The sequence below is a fragment of the Caloenas nicobarica genome, chromosome Z (genome assembly GCF_036013445.1).
Source record: "Caloenas nicobarica isolate bCalNic1 chromosome Z, bCalNic1.hap1, whole genome shotgun sequence".
Taxonomy (NCBI): domain Eukaryota; kingdom Metazoa; phylum Chordata; class Aves; order Columbiformes; family Columbidae; genus Caloenas; species Caloenas nicobarica.
In genome coordinates, this window is record NC_088284.1 from 106,946,977 (window position 1) to 106,963,525 (window position 16,549).

The following is a 16,549-nucleotide window of genomic DNA, read 5'->3' on the forward strand; positions in this document are numbered from 1 at the left end:
TGCACGAGGCTGTCCTGTGCACGCTCCCGCTGCTGTAATGCAAACTCATGTAATAATTTCTGTGGAAGTCGAGTCACTTCTGCCTTCCAGCCGAGTGCCGTTACCACTGTGTCTTAGCTCTGGCCTTGGGGAAGGGGCTTCTTCCCAGCCTGCAAACTCCATCCGAGTAAATGAGCCTTTCGCTTTAAGGCAGAGGCTGAAATCTGGTTTTGACTGCTAGTGACTAAAAAAAAAAAATCACTATCTGGCTTAATGTGAGCCAAGTAGATTGAATCAAGAGCCCCATGGTAGGTACGCAGCCACAGTTACTCTGGTTTTTAACCTGGAACAGCTCCAGCTGCTCCGTTGGCGTGGAGGTGGCCCTGAAGTCCGTCAGGGCACTGTGGGAGTGAACTTGAGGTTTGTAGTTAGTTTAGGAGGTAAGAATCTGTTTTTCAGGCTGCTGCCCTTCAGAAACAAAGCAACAACCCACACAGCCCAGTGGCAGTCACCGCTTGCAAGATAGCAGTGTGAATTCAGGGTTTGCTGGGTTGTTGTAGCATACACTGTTCTTTAGGGTGCATTTGGGTTGGAGCGTAAACCCTAAGGCAAGGTTTACAAAAAAACATTGTTCCTTTTGGTAAGAAAAGCACGCTGCAATCTGCCACTGCAATCGCCTTCATGTAAAATTATAGGGAATGGGTATTAATGATTACACCTGGAAATTCGGTAGCTTTGTGTCTTGGGGCTTTTGTGGCATTCCTCGCAGCAATCGCGTTGCGATTCACAGCTACTGGTGACAAACACTCGGGGTTTTACGGCGCTGCCCGCGTTCTGGCTGCAGTTCGTGTTGCTCTTCTCTTCCTGTACAACAGCTCCCTCTGCTTGAAAACCACAGTGTAATGATAACCCCTAGTTAGTATTTGCCTGATCAACGGGGCCGCTTTAAGATTTTTGGGGTTTTCTTTCTGCCGCTGCACATCATGAAGCAGCTCCAATATGTGGCTTACGCTCCTGCATGTTGTAAAGTAGCTGTGGTGACCGTACTGCTCTCAGACCTTGCCCTGCACAGGGACTGTGAGTATTTAATTTTTAGCATGAGGGTTAGAGCTGGTCGGAACACTTTTTCAGCTAAACTATCTCTTACCAAAACATGATGATTTATTGAAGCAAAAATGTTTTTATTTTGGTTGAAGCTTCAGTTTAAACAGGACTGGTTTGTATCAGAAATGTGGTAGTTAGGCTGCCGACCTTGAATATCTGCATAGAAGAACCTAATGGTGAGATTCCCATGTCCTACTTAAGTGGTTCTGATCTCAAACCCAAAAAAAGAGCAGCTTTGGGTCAGAGCAGGCATTTGAACCTGGTTCTCCCACATTCTCAGCCAGCACCATAATTACTGGGCCAGTCATTCACTTGCAGATTTTTGTCAGCTCATCTGCATCAGTAAGGACGAGCGCTGGTTTGGTTTTGTTCTTTTTTTTTTTTTTTTAATCAATATAGCTAAGCCAGCAAAAGTCAGAGTATAAAAGCTATTGTGTCAGCAAAGGTGTAGTTTTGCTGAGAGCGCGCTCACCCATTTAGGGAACCAGCAGAAACTTTGCTTCCTGGGGCAAGATGAGCCCGTGACAGGAAAACTTGCTGGTTTAGTTCTATTAGCAAAGCCTTGCTAATGCAATCGCTGCCTGCCTTGCTCGAAAACAGCCCTCTCAACACCAGTCTGGTTGTGTAAAGGAGTCAAAAAGGTTGTTTTCATTTTGCATTGGAGCAAACCCCCAAATTAAAACCATTTCCAAAGTCTGTGTCCAGCGGGGTGTGTGTTCTTTTGGTCGGCTGGCAGCAGCACAAGGGTTTGCAGAGCTGACTCCCTGCACAAAGGGCAGCAGGAACTTTACATTTACAAAATTCAACACTCTGAAAGCAATGCTTTTTTTTTTTTTTTTTTTTTTTTTTTTACGTCTTGGAATCCTTCAGATTATTCTTCTGAACTTCCTGTATTTGGGTTTGTTTCTAAACACTTCCAAAGTGTGTGCAGAACGCGGATAACTTGCTTTTCTATTTGAAGTCAATGGAATCCGTTACCCTGGTGCTGTGCAGGTTCTGCGGGCAGAGCAGCACTCGGCGTGTCCCGATTCAATAATCGAGGTGTGATCCTCGCCAGGAAACCTCTCCGTACAATGCAGATACCCAGTGTTTGGGAAAATAGCAGGATTAAGCAGTAGAACTGGAGGGAATTATTAGTAATATGTGTTTACCTGAATTCAGCTTCAGCATGGCTCTTCCTGCTGAACTCTGTTTTCAGTTCTCTAATTTCAGCTGTTTTACAGATTTTATGTTCATTGCTTCCTATGTTTGCACACACCTTTTTTTTTTTTAAAAAAAAAAAGGGCTCCCCTGGAAAGCAATGTGTAGTTATATAAAAATAGAGAGTTAAAAAAGCATTTCTGTTTTCAAATTAACACTGAGGTGCTGAATTCATGGTGGTCTTTGTGATTTGTATTTTGCCTGGTTTTTATCCCTCCCATGCCCTGAATAAAAGATGCAAGTCCTGAAGAATAGTACATGATGATTCATTTGAAGACCCAGTGCGTACAAGGAGCATTTCTGAACTTTGAGCCCTGAGCAAGGGGAAAAGAAGCTAAATCTAATCTTAAAAAAACCCAACCAAACCAAACCAAAAAACCCCTAACCAAACAAAAACAAACCCACAAAAAACCAAACACTCCCTCCCAATTTGTTTTGTGTATCTTTCTTCTGCTATACAAAACTTATAGTCATTTCATTGGATTGAAGATGAATTTTTAAATGGCTGAATGCATGATAGAAATGGTATACAACACAATGTAAAGGCCAATACCGGGGGAAGAAAAGAAGTGAAAATATTTGCATCAGTTTACAGCCTCTCCAATGTGTATAACATTTTCTACTTTGTATTCCTTTGTACTCAGCACCACTGTGTTCTTTGTCTTCACCAGTAATCTTAGTTACTCCTCTGTTGCTGTCCCGCGTATTCCCTGTTGAGGAAGCTTTGCGGGTGGAGAAAATGTCTTGTGTAAGTTGTCACGCAGATTTGACAAAGCAGGAACACAGCAGTAATATGACAAATATATACTGCTTTTTCTCGAATGTTTTGGGTTTGATTTTTTTTTTTAATAATATTTTAAATTAAATTTCTAGTCTTGCAATGATTTCTTCTAAGGCCAGTTTGGCTGCCGTGAAGCTCTCGGATGGGAAGCAGCAGGGTTATTTTGTGGAGGATCAGCACGTCGCAGGCTGGTGGAAGGGTGCCAGTGTTGTTCCGTGTGCAGGTTGGCCTGGCCGTTCTGTGTGTGGAAGGAGAGGGCAGGCAGGGTATCAGTCAGCTTCCAGATCTTTACATTTCTTCATGGATTAGACAAGTGACAGAATATCTTCCCACTGCAAACCTTTCTTTTTGTTGACTGTAAGCCTTGGTGCTAGTAGTAGCCGGTCCTTTTGAACAGCTCAGCAAGCTTCAGTTCTGTGGAATTAGATTATGAACACGCTAAAGTGCTCTTTATATGCTTAAAATATCATCTTTCTGAGGGCTTTGGCCTTTTTTTAATTTTTTTTTTTTTCCAGGATCCCTTGGATCCAAGCAGAACAGCCATTGTGATCAGCTCTCTGGTGGCAGGTGGCGTAGCTGACCGTGGGGGCGAGCTTTTGCCGGGGGACCGCTTGGTGTTCGTAAATGAGAAATATTTGTACAGTGCCACTTTAGCAGAGGCCGTGGAAGTGTTGAAATCTGTGCCCCCGGGTACAGTTTCTCTTGGAATCTGCAAGCCTTTGGTGGTAAGGACTCACTTTAACGTGTTGTGGGGTTTTTTTCTGTTTGATTCTATGATGTGTAGACTGGGCTGCTGTATTTGGAATGGGGGGGGCAGAAATTCAAGGTAGAAGTATGTACGCATGTGGAAAGCAACTAAGTTGCTGTGCGCACACGTCGACATGTCCAGAAATTCTGGATGGCTGGCGAATGGGCAGCTCCGTGTCCAAAAGGTCTGGCTGGAAAACCAGCTTCCTCTAGCTCCTCCTGGAAAAACATCCATGTGGAATCAACAGCCGTGTCTGTGAATGTACCCACAGTGGCCCTGGGCAGAAGTGTATCGTGGTTCGAGCAATTCAGCGCATCAGTTAAATACGTGCTGAAGTCCATTTAACTCTGGGACGCTGCTAAGTGCTTGCTTGAGCTCCACCGACGTCAAAGAAACCTAATCTGCTTGAAGTCAAGACTGTAAATTCAAGTAGAATTTCCTTTTTCTAGAATCAGGGCTTTGGAACAGACAGTAGTTGACTTGAGAACACTGCAGTATTGTTCATCAAGGGCACCCAGGCAAAATTAATTAAGGTAAAGCACTATATAATAGAAAGTGCTTGTAATTCAAACTGGTACAGGAGTGGTGAAACAGGAATGTGGGAAGGCTGTTAAATGTCTGCTTTCCTTTTCTAAAGAGCAATATTTCATTGTTCATATCCTTGTATTTCTCTTTCTTTCCTACACATCTCTGTATTTTCTTACTGTATCTGTACTAATATCTTAAAAGAATAAAAGCTGTTGTCTTTGCCTTCTTCATTTATGACTTTCCTTTTTTAGAATTTTGTAACTTTTTCCCATCTCTTTTCTAATGGCTGGTTCTCCCTCTCCCTTTTAATTTATTGAAAAATGTGGGGTTGTTTTTGTTTTTCTGACTCATCTTTTTGATTGCCTTTCTTAGGCTGAAAGCAAAGAGGAGAACAACATGCACAGCATGGATTCCAGCAATGTTAAAACCAGCCCCGGGTCTCCAGAACCAATAGAGAATTTTTCAATAATACTTGAAGCACCACAGGTATTTAGTTACTCTTTTGGTTCAGCTTAACTTTCTACAGATAGGAAATGTTTTAAAGTAAAAAAAGTAGTATGTCCTTCAGATAAGACTTAAATGTCGGATAGACTTTGCGCTTGGTTTCCTCTGAAAAAGACTCAAACAGCTAATTGTATATTAACTGTATTGCGAACACTGAGCATGTGCAAAGCACTTACCGATGCGCTTCCCAGACTTCCTTATCAAATTTACTATGTCATTAAAATACCTTGGGTTATGTTGGATATGAAATAGGAATGCTACATTATTAGTAGTCGTATGTATTCATTAATAGCTGGTTCAGCTTTGCAAAGAAAGTGAGGTATGGGAGCAGAACATCTTTTATTATAGAGATGCAAAACAAAAATGTCATCTAGTGTGTAAGGCAAGCTGGAGATCTGTTCCTCTTCACAGACTTTCTGTGTGGTCTTGAGTAATTTCTTTATTCTCTTCCTCAATTCTCCTCTTATTTTCTGAGAAATAATTCTATGTGTTGTGAGAGGATGAGGCACTAAAGATAGTGAGGAATCTGGGTACCAGGGTAATAGGCAATAATATTGCAATGCTGACCTATGTTGAGTGACAGATGTGGATATTTTTGAATTTTCATCTCTTCTCAAGTGCTTTGCAAATTTGTATTAATTCATGCTGGTAAACACATTCCTTTTAGACCAGAAAAGACAGTACATAAAGCATCATCCAGAACTGCAACACAGTAATAAAAATAAATTCTAGATTTTTTTGTTGCTGAGTATGTCTACCTGTCTCTGGACACAAACATCTTTAATGCCTAAATGGTATATTAGAAAAGGAGCAATATTACAGGGTAGATGTAGGTTTACTATGTAGAAAGTAGCTTGGATGTGATATGTACGGATTTTCGTGATGTAAAATGGAGTTTGTTGTTTTCTGGGTGCATGGGGAGGGTTCCTGGCAGAGCAATTACTCCTGTGCCAGCTCAGATTGTTTCTCTGCCTCCTAATGCTATTAAGTATTTTTAAATAAAGTATTTTATCTTTAAGTCCTGCTGAATACAGAAAATGGAATGATCAATTTGTACAAAATCCACACAGAGGTATTTGCTTGTATTTTGTTTTACCCTCTGTATGACGGCATTGATAGTACCTTAGAGCAGTAGTATAAAATTTCCATCCATTTATTACCGTGCCTGCTCATATAAGAGCCAAGAGTGGTGTGTCATGATGGCATCCGCGCTTCTTATGCATTAGCATAGTGCTGACAAAGCTGACTTTAAAATAAAAATTTAAAAAAAAAAAAGAAAAGAAAAAAGGCATGTGAAGATTTTATATGTACAACAGTAGAGTTCACAGTCATATTTGCAGTATTCCCTGTTCCATTGGTAGCGGCTGCTACTGCAGTGCAGCAGCCTGTGCTTGTACGTACCCAAGTGCTGTATCAGGAGAGAGAACACAAATAAATCACTGTGTGGTTCTAAGTCGACTGTTTTACACAGCGATGAAGTTGGTGCCTCATGCAGAAGTGTTTGGAGAACGATGCTGCAGAAGCGAAGTGAAATGGAGAGAATTAGAATCTCTTCAGACTGGGTATTTTTTGAGATTGAGGTACACAGGTCAAATAGATTAAGGAAATGTTTAATGCTTATGAAAAATGTGCTCATTTCTGGATTGCTAATGTTCTGCTTTCATGCCAGCTCCTATTATTGCATTGTTTCCTTATGCTCTCGCCTGTCTCTTGTTTTTTCTCCTGCCTCTCGCTTGAACTATGTGAACATTTTGACAGCTTCCGGGTTTCTTTTCCTCTGCATTTGTCCAAGCCTAAGAAAACAGGATTCTGACACTAAAGGTCAGAAATGGTGAAGTGCCTTGGGGAGCCCAGGAAGGGGCAGGAAGCAGAAAGAAAAACGTTTTGATTGAGGGAGCCCTGAATCTGTAGGTTGGTTTTAGGGCTCGGGGTTTTGGTGCCTTGAAGATCGGGTTTGGGCACACATGCGTGGTGACCTGAAGAAGAGAGCTTTAAAACAGTAAGAGTATTAAATAATGAACAGTCAATTATGTCCTTTTTTTTTTTTTATGTGGGTCATCCATTTTCCCCCTCCCCCAGGTGAAACTATTGTATGGAATACCCAAGGGAGACACACACTAGTGTGGCTTTTGATTTTTTTGTAGCTGATACCATTGCATAAGCAAATCCTTAGGCTGGTTTTTTTATTTAGCTGATGGTATTGTAAGAAATACACGTGCATTCATAAAACGATAGCAGACAACTCTGGAGCTGGATTTATACTTTATCCTGTAGATTTCTTTAGTGTTATTTAATAATTCTCGTTCCCTGCCTTCAGTCCATATCAGCTATTCTGAATGGCTGCAGCAATATCTAAGCTGTGCAACTTAAATTTCTTTATATTAAAAAAAAGCAATGTCTGATTTTAGTGTTAAAATAATAAGTCAGAGTTTTTTCTTTCAGAAAATGCAAAAGGTAGAAGATATTCTCTTTAAAAATCAGGATGTACTTTTAATATGGGCCTAACATAAAACATAGTTTTAAGAGAGTTAGCAAGAAACATAATGTGAAATCTATATTCCTGTAATGTTTTATGCAGGGTTTCAGAGATGAAACACCTTTTAAAGAAGAACTTGTTGATGAACCATGTTTGAACTTGGGGAGATCATTTCAGCTTTCTCAAAATGGCAATGAGGACAATGAGCATGAGAAGGAGTCCTGGGAGATGCATGAATTTCTGAAACCCAGAACAGAAGAAATAGATGAAGAACGGGAAATGCTGGTGGATGAGGAGTATGAAGAAGATTCAGATTTCCTGAAATACAGTGGACAGAAAGCAACTTCAGAGACGAACCTCCATACAGAACGATGGGCAAAACAACTCGAGGCTACTGAAATACAAGACTTAAGATCCAGTGTTAACTTAAGTCCAAACCAGTCCCTGGAGCATCCATTCAGTAAAGACCAAATGGTAAGGAATGCCGGACCCTGACCATGGGAACTGTGCCTTGAGGCAAATTCCAGACCTCAACTCTGTCAGGAGACTTTCTAGTGTTTTAAGTACTAGATGAGATCTGGGTACCTCCAACAGACACCAGTTTATCCTTTTGTACATTTTGGAAGGTTATTTTGTTTATCTAGTGCCTGCATATTTAACTGCTTGAGTGAGATGAGTACTGTGGTTGGCGCATTTACAGAAATCCTGTCCTTGCGTCATCTCTCCCATCTCTAACTTGTGGGATCAGTTCTTTTTGGCAAGCTGAACTAATATGTTAGCTCATGATGCTAATAATCCAAGGGCTTCAGCAGCAATGTCAGTAAAAGAAGCTCCCTCTTTTCCTCATTTTTTAATTCAAATCAGTTCCTTGAGCCAGATGATAGTGCAGTTGAGTGAAAAATAATATGAAGGAAGCAATTGTAGCAAGCATAGTGGTGGATGAAGGAGTAGAAGGAGACAGAGCTTCAGGTAAATTGCAAAACTCTTATTTACATGTCCTCCTCAAGTATTCTGAGAATTATTTTTTTCCTTCTGAGTCTTTGTTCATTCATTTGTCAAACAAAAGATGGTAATATCAGCCTTCCATGCACCAGCTTCTGAGATGTATGCTTATATATGAAAAAACTGAAATGGAAAAGGATTTAATATCACAGCCACAGAGAATTTCAGGTTTTGTTTGGCCTGTCCCCTAATGCACTATGTGCATAAACAGGCTAAAATGCGGCTTCTAGTGACAGTTTTATACCAGCGTGCACAATATTAAATTTACACATTTGTCACTTAAAAACAATAAATGAGCAAGAGTGAAGAACTTCGTGTCTGGATTACAGACAAGCAGTAGGATACGGTTGCTTTATATTACAATTGCATGTGACCTTTTTTAGCCTGTTCTTAATACAGTACATAAGTGAGCAGTTAGTATTTCATAGTTATCTGAAAACATAAGAATGTAGTTGAGAAAATGTGAATGTTCGCTGTAAAAATCAATGTTCATGTCAAGTGCCCTTCTATAAGTTGATACCATTGCTTTCTAACTTTAATTACTTTTTTTTTCTCTTCTGCAAAGTGTGAAGAAAATGCTAGTATTAGTTCACTATCTTCTGGAACCACAGCGCAGAGTGGCTACCAAAAAACCATATTTGATACTGAACCTACCCAATCAGAAGAAAAAACAGAGTTTGATTTAGGTTTGTAAGAACTCTTTCTTTGTATATAATTTCATATTTACAGATTTAAATTTTATACCAAAACACAAATTCTTTCAAATGATAAAATATTAAAATAAAGAACTCTCCAGGCTCAAGATGGCCTTGCTTTGAATAGATTTCAGTTTCAGGATCTTGCTTCTTCCTCCAAATCACAAAAGGTATCGAAAGTGGGTGCAGCTTTGCCCTGCCTGTAGAGAGTCACTGTCTTCTGTGTAGCTGTCTTCACAGTAGGACTCATGTTTGTAATTTCTGTCAGGAATTTTTCTCTGCCACTTTTTATTCCTGATTTTATAGATTTTTGTACTTAAAAAGTAGTAGTGACAGGCTGTGGAAGTAAGTTTACCACAACCAAAATTTGCAAGTGTACTCTATGGTAGGTGATGGCCCCGTATCTTGATTTTGTAATATGTCCTCAGGAGCAAAGTTTCTCCTTGTCAGATGGCCAGAGCTGGATGGTTAGGACTTGGTAGAGCATCAGGGAAATAAATTTATCAACCTGCCTGAGGTAGCACTCAGTGGTTAGGAGGAAGGAGGTTGGGTTGTTTCCTTTCTTTGTTGCCTTCATCTTGTACAGCAGACACTGCATAGGCTACAGGGCAGGCGAACAACTCTTGCAAGCAGCTCTGGTGGTTTAATTCATGTTGACACTTATGTCACCAAAATGATATCAGTCTTCCCTAGCATGCTGGGGTTCTGTGCTGGAACAGGGCTTTGAACAACTCTCCCAACACAAAGGATGGATTTACTGGTTCTAATCGTGTGCTTTTGTGAGGAGCATCTGTCATGTAAGTGATACTTAAGCATGTCTCAGTTCCACAAAGATTCAGTGTTTCCTGTTATGACTTGGCTGGGTGTACCTCAGAAGCAAGGTGCTATGAGAAAATGATTAGTGCGGTTTAAATTTCTGTCAAAAATTAATGTTCTGCATCTCTAAGGCTCTTGATCATCACACAACATCCACATTTCGAACATGGTGAGCTAAGGGGTTTGTTTCCAAGGGTGATGACTGGTAGGTGCAGGGACAGAGGAAGCAGAAGTTCAAGTCTACACCTTTTCTTCTTCAGGTACAAAGCTTTGGATTGACTCTAAAGGACCCGGGCTTGCTGTTGATCTGGAAGCTGTTGAAAAGGAAGAATTCAAAGGGGAGGATGATGTATTTTCCAAGAGCATGGAATCTGGGAGAGTAACCACCTTAGCTCAGCCTAGAACAATGTTGTGCAGGTATGGAAAGATTTCGGGTTTTGGAAGATTTTCAATTAATTATCTTGACTGTCTTCTCACTTAGCTGACTAATCATTAAACTCTGTGTGAAAGAGTAAGACATACAGAGATGGCCAGTTCTATGACTTTCACCCAAGGAGCTGATTTTTGCTTTAGAACCTTATTGAGCCTTTACTTCCTACTTTTCCTCCCCTGAGTGCTGGGACAGAAAACCGCAAATGGCTTTGCCTCCTGCTTCACTTACTCCACAGTGAGGGGAGTTTGGATGTGGCCTGGAGGAAAGGGATGTAACCTTTACCAACAGCGTTGGCTGTTATTGCTTCAGGAACTCTCCCCTTCTCTCCTTAGCACAGCTCTGTCCTCAGGGTTTTCCCTTTCCTTCATTCTTCCTTTTGGAACTTGCGTCACGATCTGCTTTCTGGTCAGCTAGACTGGTTTTATCGTGTTTATGTTCCTCTATAAGAATCACAGCATATTCATCAGAAAGTGAATGTTAATTCCTTCAATAGTCATTTCGAGTGAGTAAATGCAGCGCAGATTTGTGTATCACAGAGCAGCTTATAAATTCAGTCTGCCCATCATGTTTATTTCTGGAGCATTCCTTAAGTAAGTTTAAACCTAAATAGAGAAATTCCTGTCTAGTCTGTTGACTCTGCACATTTGGTTTAGACTGGACAGTGTGGGAAGGCGTTGCTGTCTCACTGCCAGATACAAAATATGCGAGGAATTGCGACCTAGCACGGGTGATGCCTTTTTTATTTTTCATTCCTCCCCTCCTTCTGCCCCCAATTAGTGAATTACCTGAGAGAGAAGAAGGAGAAGGAGAAGAAACTCCAAACTTCAGCCACTGGGGACCACCACGGACGTATGTTCATATGATTACCTTATTTCTTCACATTTACCTTCTGTCGTTTTTTCTGTAAGCCCAATTAGTTCTCATGGGTTTTTTTCCTCCCCTCCTCTGCCAATAATTTTAAGGTACTTGTCTACTTTGGGCTTTCTTAGATACAGTGAATTTTTAACAGATGTTCAACAGAATTATGCCTTCTATTTATACAGCTGACTTGGGAGAGCTTGGTGGGTTTACGTTGTGGATGACCTACAAGTTCTTGCTCATTTAATAACTATTAGGTGTGAACAATGCACGTAGTGCTGCTCTCTCCTTTTCCATGGCTTCTCTGCTAAACTTCATGGCAGAATTCCAAATTGCCACGCCAAGTTTCAGCCACATCCTCATTGTATTGTTAACATTTTTGGGTGATTTGTTTTTATGGTCTTAAGTAAAATATGGTCAGAATATTTCTGCTTCTGCTGATTAATATGCAACTGATACACTGAAATCAGTGTTCAGAAAGTTGTATGACGTTTTGTTTTATTATTTCTCTAGCATGCAACTTGCAGTATTTGCCATTTGCAGACAGTTTGCTCATACTGAAAGAGGATAGGTGTTTACTGCCTGTTTTCCCCTTGCCTTCTCTGAAATAAAAGCCTATTGGAAAGGCAGTGGGCAGGGGTTGGCAGCAGAATTTTGTTCTTTTTGTTGGGTGAGGTCTCCTTGAGGTAAAAAGCCACCTCTTTTGAGAACACTTTTAGGCTTCTGGCTTTATCCCTTTTTTCTGTTAAATCTTCTTCAAAGATCAGAAGCTTACAGTTTTTTAAGGCTTTACATTTATAGTTTAAAAAACCATTTCAAGCTGTTAAACTATCACATGTATTTTTTTCAGTGTGGAGATCTTTAGAGACCCTCACGTGTCTCTCGGAATCAGTATTGTTGGTGGACAAACTGTCATAAAGCGCCTGAAGAATGGAGAAGAACTTAAAGGGATCTTTATCAAACAAGTTTTGGAAGACAGCCCAGCAGGAAGAACAAAGGCTTTAAAAACTGGAGATAAAATAATTGAGGTAAATGCAGATAAACCTACCTTTTCATTTTAAAAAATAAAGATGGACTCAGACAGCTTTGGGAGGGGAGAGGGACAAAATACCACCACCACTTCATGCAGTATGGTTGACACTGTGTTTTGAAAATCAAAAGAAACTCTTGGTGTCATCCTTTCTTTTTTTAAGATCCAACTATGGAGCTCGTAACATTTTCCTCTCTGTTTAAGAAAAAATAGGCCTTCAGATACCATGGGGAAATGGAAAAAAAAAAATGCCTTCTCATAGAAAGGAATAATAAGTTATACCGTACCTTTAGAAGCATAAGCTATAATATATAGAACTTCATACTGAAATTTGGGCTGTTATTTTCTGTGTATTAATTTGGAGTAGTTAACAGTCTGATTAACCACTGTTTGGGGGAAATGCCTGATTGTGGCAGGTGGTGCAGGGTACAATGCTGTTCCTGGCTCTCATCTCTGGCCCTGTGTTGATTTTTTTTTTAATCATTTTTCTCTGAATGGATACTTCTGAATCTGGTTCCCCAGCTGATAGTGCTCTTCTTGGATGTGCTTTAGGATTGTGTGTGATGTTTTGAAGAATTGTTTCAAATCAGGTTTAGTTCACCAACAGGTAAAATCTTAAAGAGTTGTGTTATAGCTACCATTATATCTTGCTTTCTCTGACAATCTTATTCCTTATGTTTTTATCTAGAAGAATTGCTTTGGGAAACATATGGCCATCTTTTAATTATGAATGACAAGTAATATACTTTTCTGTAAACCGTCATGGAAATATACTTTAAAAATAATTTCTCTTGACTGCTTGTGGTACCTTCCTCAGCTACGCTAATCTTCGGTGAATGTGTGTGATCTCTTGTAATGACTCTGTGCCAAAAGGAGCTACCTAATAAAAATTAACATTGTTTGGTAGGTTTCTGGAGTGGACCTTCAAAACGCCACACACGAGGAAGCAGTAGAAGCCATCAAGAATGCAGGAAATCCTGTTGTGTTTGTGGTTCAGGGTTTGTCTAACATACCAAAAGTAAGTTTATTTCTATTTTTATTCCAAAACTTAATAAATGTGTAATGTGCATCTTATTTTAAACTTGGCTACATTTCTTTCAGCAATTTCCATACAGTTTCGTGTCCATCCTTTTTGTCAGAGTTTCTGCTAATAGACCACATGATTGATTACTTGTCTGGCCTGATTAGAAACCTTGTTTCTCTGATGTAAATAGAGTAGATGTAAATCTGTTGGCTAGGTGTTAATTCAGTTCTCCCACCCGTCTGATTGAATCTGGCCCTGTGTAGTTTAATTTGTTCGTATTTCATAATAAATATAGTCTGTGATGCAAATGAACAAAAGTTTAATTAAAATTAGTCAGATTCACACTAGCAGCTCTGTGTAAAATGTGTCAAAGGGACCTGAAGTAGTTACCTGGGAGCAAGTTAAACTTCAAGAGATTTAGGCATCCTTATCTTCGAGGCCAAGGCAAGAAACCTTTTAATGTCTTAGTAAGAAAATACATACAATTCTGCCTGCCTTGAAGTATATGCAAAAAAACCCAAGACTTCTATCTACTTTTGCCATAATCTGAGAAGTTAATTGGGAATTTTGGTGGATTAGTAGACCTGAGGAGACCTTTTGACAACTGTAGCCAAATCTGGCACAACTATGTCCATTATTTTTTCCAATGCTCCAGGGAGCCTTTCAAAATCTATTAAGACTTTAACTACCTAAGCTGGGAAGGTGCTCAAGCAGCGATGGCAAAAATCGCAGTGATGGTAATTGAATTGGCTCCCTTTCTGTGTCAGCTTTTCACAGAAAATCCAAATAAACTGTCAGAACATTCGAGTGTTCAGCTGCATCTCTGAACTTCACTTTCCTAGTCAAGCTGGAGAGGTGAAGGGCAAGCCAGATAACTTGACGTGAGAGTTATTTGAACTACAGGCTGTAGGAAACTGGACATTCGCAGACTTTCAGCAGTACGTATTGTGAAATAGTAGAAGACGACTGAGGAAGGGGCCCAGGAACAGCCATTTCCTCTGATACAGCCTGGTCTTGTGACCAGACACGAGGCTCTTTGCTTATCACATTTTGGGTACTTCTTACTCTGAGCTGAAACCATGTGCCTGCCACCAGCTGTAATTAAAGTGCCATAAAGTTTCCCCTTGAAATAACACAGAACAGCAAGGAGGAATGTTATGTGGAGGCTAAACACGCCACCTTTTATAAGGTGTCTGTGTGCATGGATGCAGGTTTTCATCTGAATAAGTAAGAACTGACGCTACAGGAGTCCATAGTTTGGACTCTATCAAATATGTACATCTGTATTGTTGACTTCAGAGTAATGTTTAATTTAATGAAGAGATGGAGCTAGTTATCAAACAGTGAGCATGAAAAAAAGTAGAGTATGTTAGTAAATTCAGTAAAAGATTGTAATTTAAAGATGGCACTGCAATGCCCTTCTGCATGGGGCAAAATGCAGAGTGCACTGGGTACCTTTATTGTCATCATTATTTAATTTTGGATTTTTGTTTTGCGGCTGTAATGCTCTTTCTAATGTGTGTAATATATGCATTGTTTTTCAGGTGGTTTCTGCCGTACAGCCCAAGGGAATCAAAGTCAGCAATGATCAGAATGCAGGCAAAGAAAATAAGAGTGAAAAGGTATTTATTCCATTCAGTGCTATACCCAAGTTTTACTAAATCAAATTTTATAATAGCATGCATTATAGCTCTATGATAAGCCCCTACTGAAGTCTAAAATGAAATTTGAATTGTTTTGTTGAAACATCTTTGATTCAAGTAATTTTTGCCAATTATCTGCCAAATACAAGGCCGATTTCTGACAAATGTCCTGCAGGTCTCCCCCGGATGCTGAAACCCTGTATTTATTGCAGCTCTTTGCTGGCATCTTTCTGGAAGTACCTGCTTTGCTCCATGTGGAGGCAAATTGATTCTCTTTGTCCAGTAGAAAGAGAGAAATAATAACATGTACACAAATAACATCCTTAATGTGAGGCTGGCTGAAATTCAGCAAAATCATGTTATAAGATAATTAAATCTCCTAAGTCTCCTACATTTCCCATTGCTGTGTAAGAGAAGGAAATGACTGAGTGATCTGTAGCTGGCCAGCTAATTGTGAAGCAATTACTGCACAGGAACTTTCAAACAACTTCGCAGCAGATTTGGAAGAGGGGAAAAAAAAAATCTGTTTGGTCTACACCAGTGGATTTGTTTTAATTGTTGCAATAAGGGAAAAATTTAATTTCTTGTTCCCAGCCAGATTGCTCTAATGGCCTTGGTGTTTTCCTGAGGGAACTGCGCTGACTGATGGGTCTAGCTCAGGTACTTGAAGGGCGTCAAGACTGAAGGAGCAGAGACAAAATTAGCGTAGGCAATAACTTTTGCCCTGTGCAGTTTAACATGCCAACTACAGATACGACGAGCTTTTCATTTGATCCTACTCGGTACTCTGGCATGTGGTGGATAACTGAGAAGGTCCCTCTTGCCTCCACAAGTTCTGGTGAGACTCCTTTCAGATCCTGTCAGATGCAGAAGCTACGAGGCTCAGTTATCCAAAAAAACCGAGGTGTTGAAGTCATGCTTTCTGTCCTGGTTTTGTTAAAAACAAGTTTCTCTTTTAGTGAATTTCCCTGTCAGCTAAAGTCGTCTTACTAACTGCAGTTTTCCTGAAAGTTAGGTACATGTTTTGGTAGACATAGCAATGGAATGCAAGGTCATTGATAATGATGCATCCCGTGAGATGTGCAAGCAGGAGGTGAACTGAAAAATTGACCAACTAAAGTATTCCATCCCATTCACGTCATACTTCATATAAAAGTGGGAGATCACGAGGATCTCGTCCCTTTTCCTTATGGCCGACATTGGGAGAGGACCTTGCGAGTTGTCCCTGCCAACTGAGACCCAGTGACAGAGTGAATCCAGCTCCGGTTGGCTGCAGAGTCCAGTCCAGGACTTTGGGTGCCAGCCCCACATCTGCCGGAGCAGTTGCCGGGACTTTCAAGATTGGTTTTGTATATTTTTGTATTTTTTTTCTCTATTTCTATTAGTAGCATTAGTAAAACATTTTTAATTTTTCCAACTCTCTTCTCTCTGTCCTTCTTTTCCTCCCAATCGCCTGTCCTTAGTGGGAAGGGGGGAGAGGGAGGGGCTAAAGGGGGAAGAGGGGCGAGAGGGGGTTAACAATACATCTGCCACGGTTTTATTGTCACCTCGCAATCAAACCTTGACACTTTCATGCCAGCGGATAATACTTACAATGAAGCAGTTACAATCCCCGTTTCTTGGTTTTGTTATCTATATTTCTAATCTCAAAAGCCCTCATCCTCTTGCAATGTGCTGCCTTTAATCTCTAGGACTCCAGCGTGTTGCATTGTACAGCGTTGGGAGGTT

General features: G+C 40.3%; 1 protein-coding gene across 4 annotated transcripts in view; it reads left to right on the forward strand.

The window, feature by feature from the left end:
• Positions 1–16,549, forward strand: part of PATJ (PATJ crumbs cell polarity complex component) — a 151,010-nt gene that overhangs the window by 49,163 nt on the left and 85,298 nt on the right. For all 4 annotated transcript variants that reach the window (XM_065655636.1, XM_065655634.1, XM_065655637.1 and 1 more), the window contains 9 exons: positions 3,580–3,789; positions 4,713–4,826; positions 7,423–7,794; positions 8,888–9,008; positions 10,094–10,250; positions 11,044–11,115; positions 11,975–12,152; positions 13,062–13,172; positions 14,723–14,800. In XM_065655636.1, the coding sequence (XP_065511708.1) occupies positions 3,580–3,789; positions 4,713–4,826; positions 7,423–7,794; positions 8,888–9,008; positions 10,094–10,250; positions 11,044–11,115; positions 11,975–12,152; positions 13,062–13,172; positions 14,723–14,800 (1,413 nt within the window). The remainder of the gene's footprint in view (positions 1–3,579; positions 3,790–4,712; positions 4,827–7,422; positions 7,795–8,887; positions 9,009–10,093; positions 10,251–11,043; positions 11,116–11,974; positions 12,153–13,061; positions 13,173–14,722; positions 14,801–16,549) is intronic.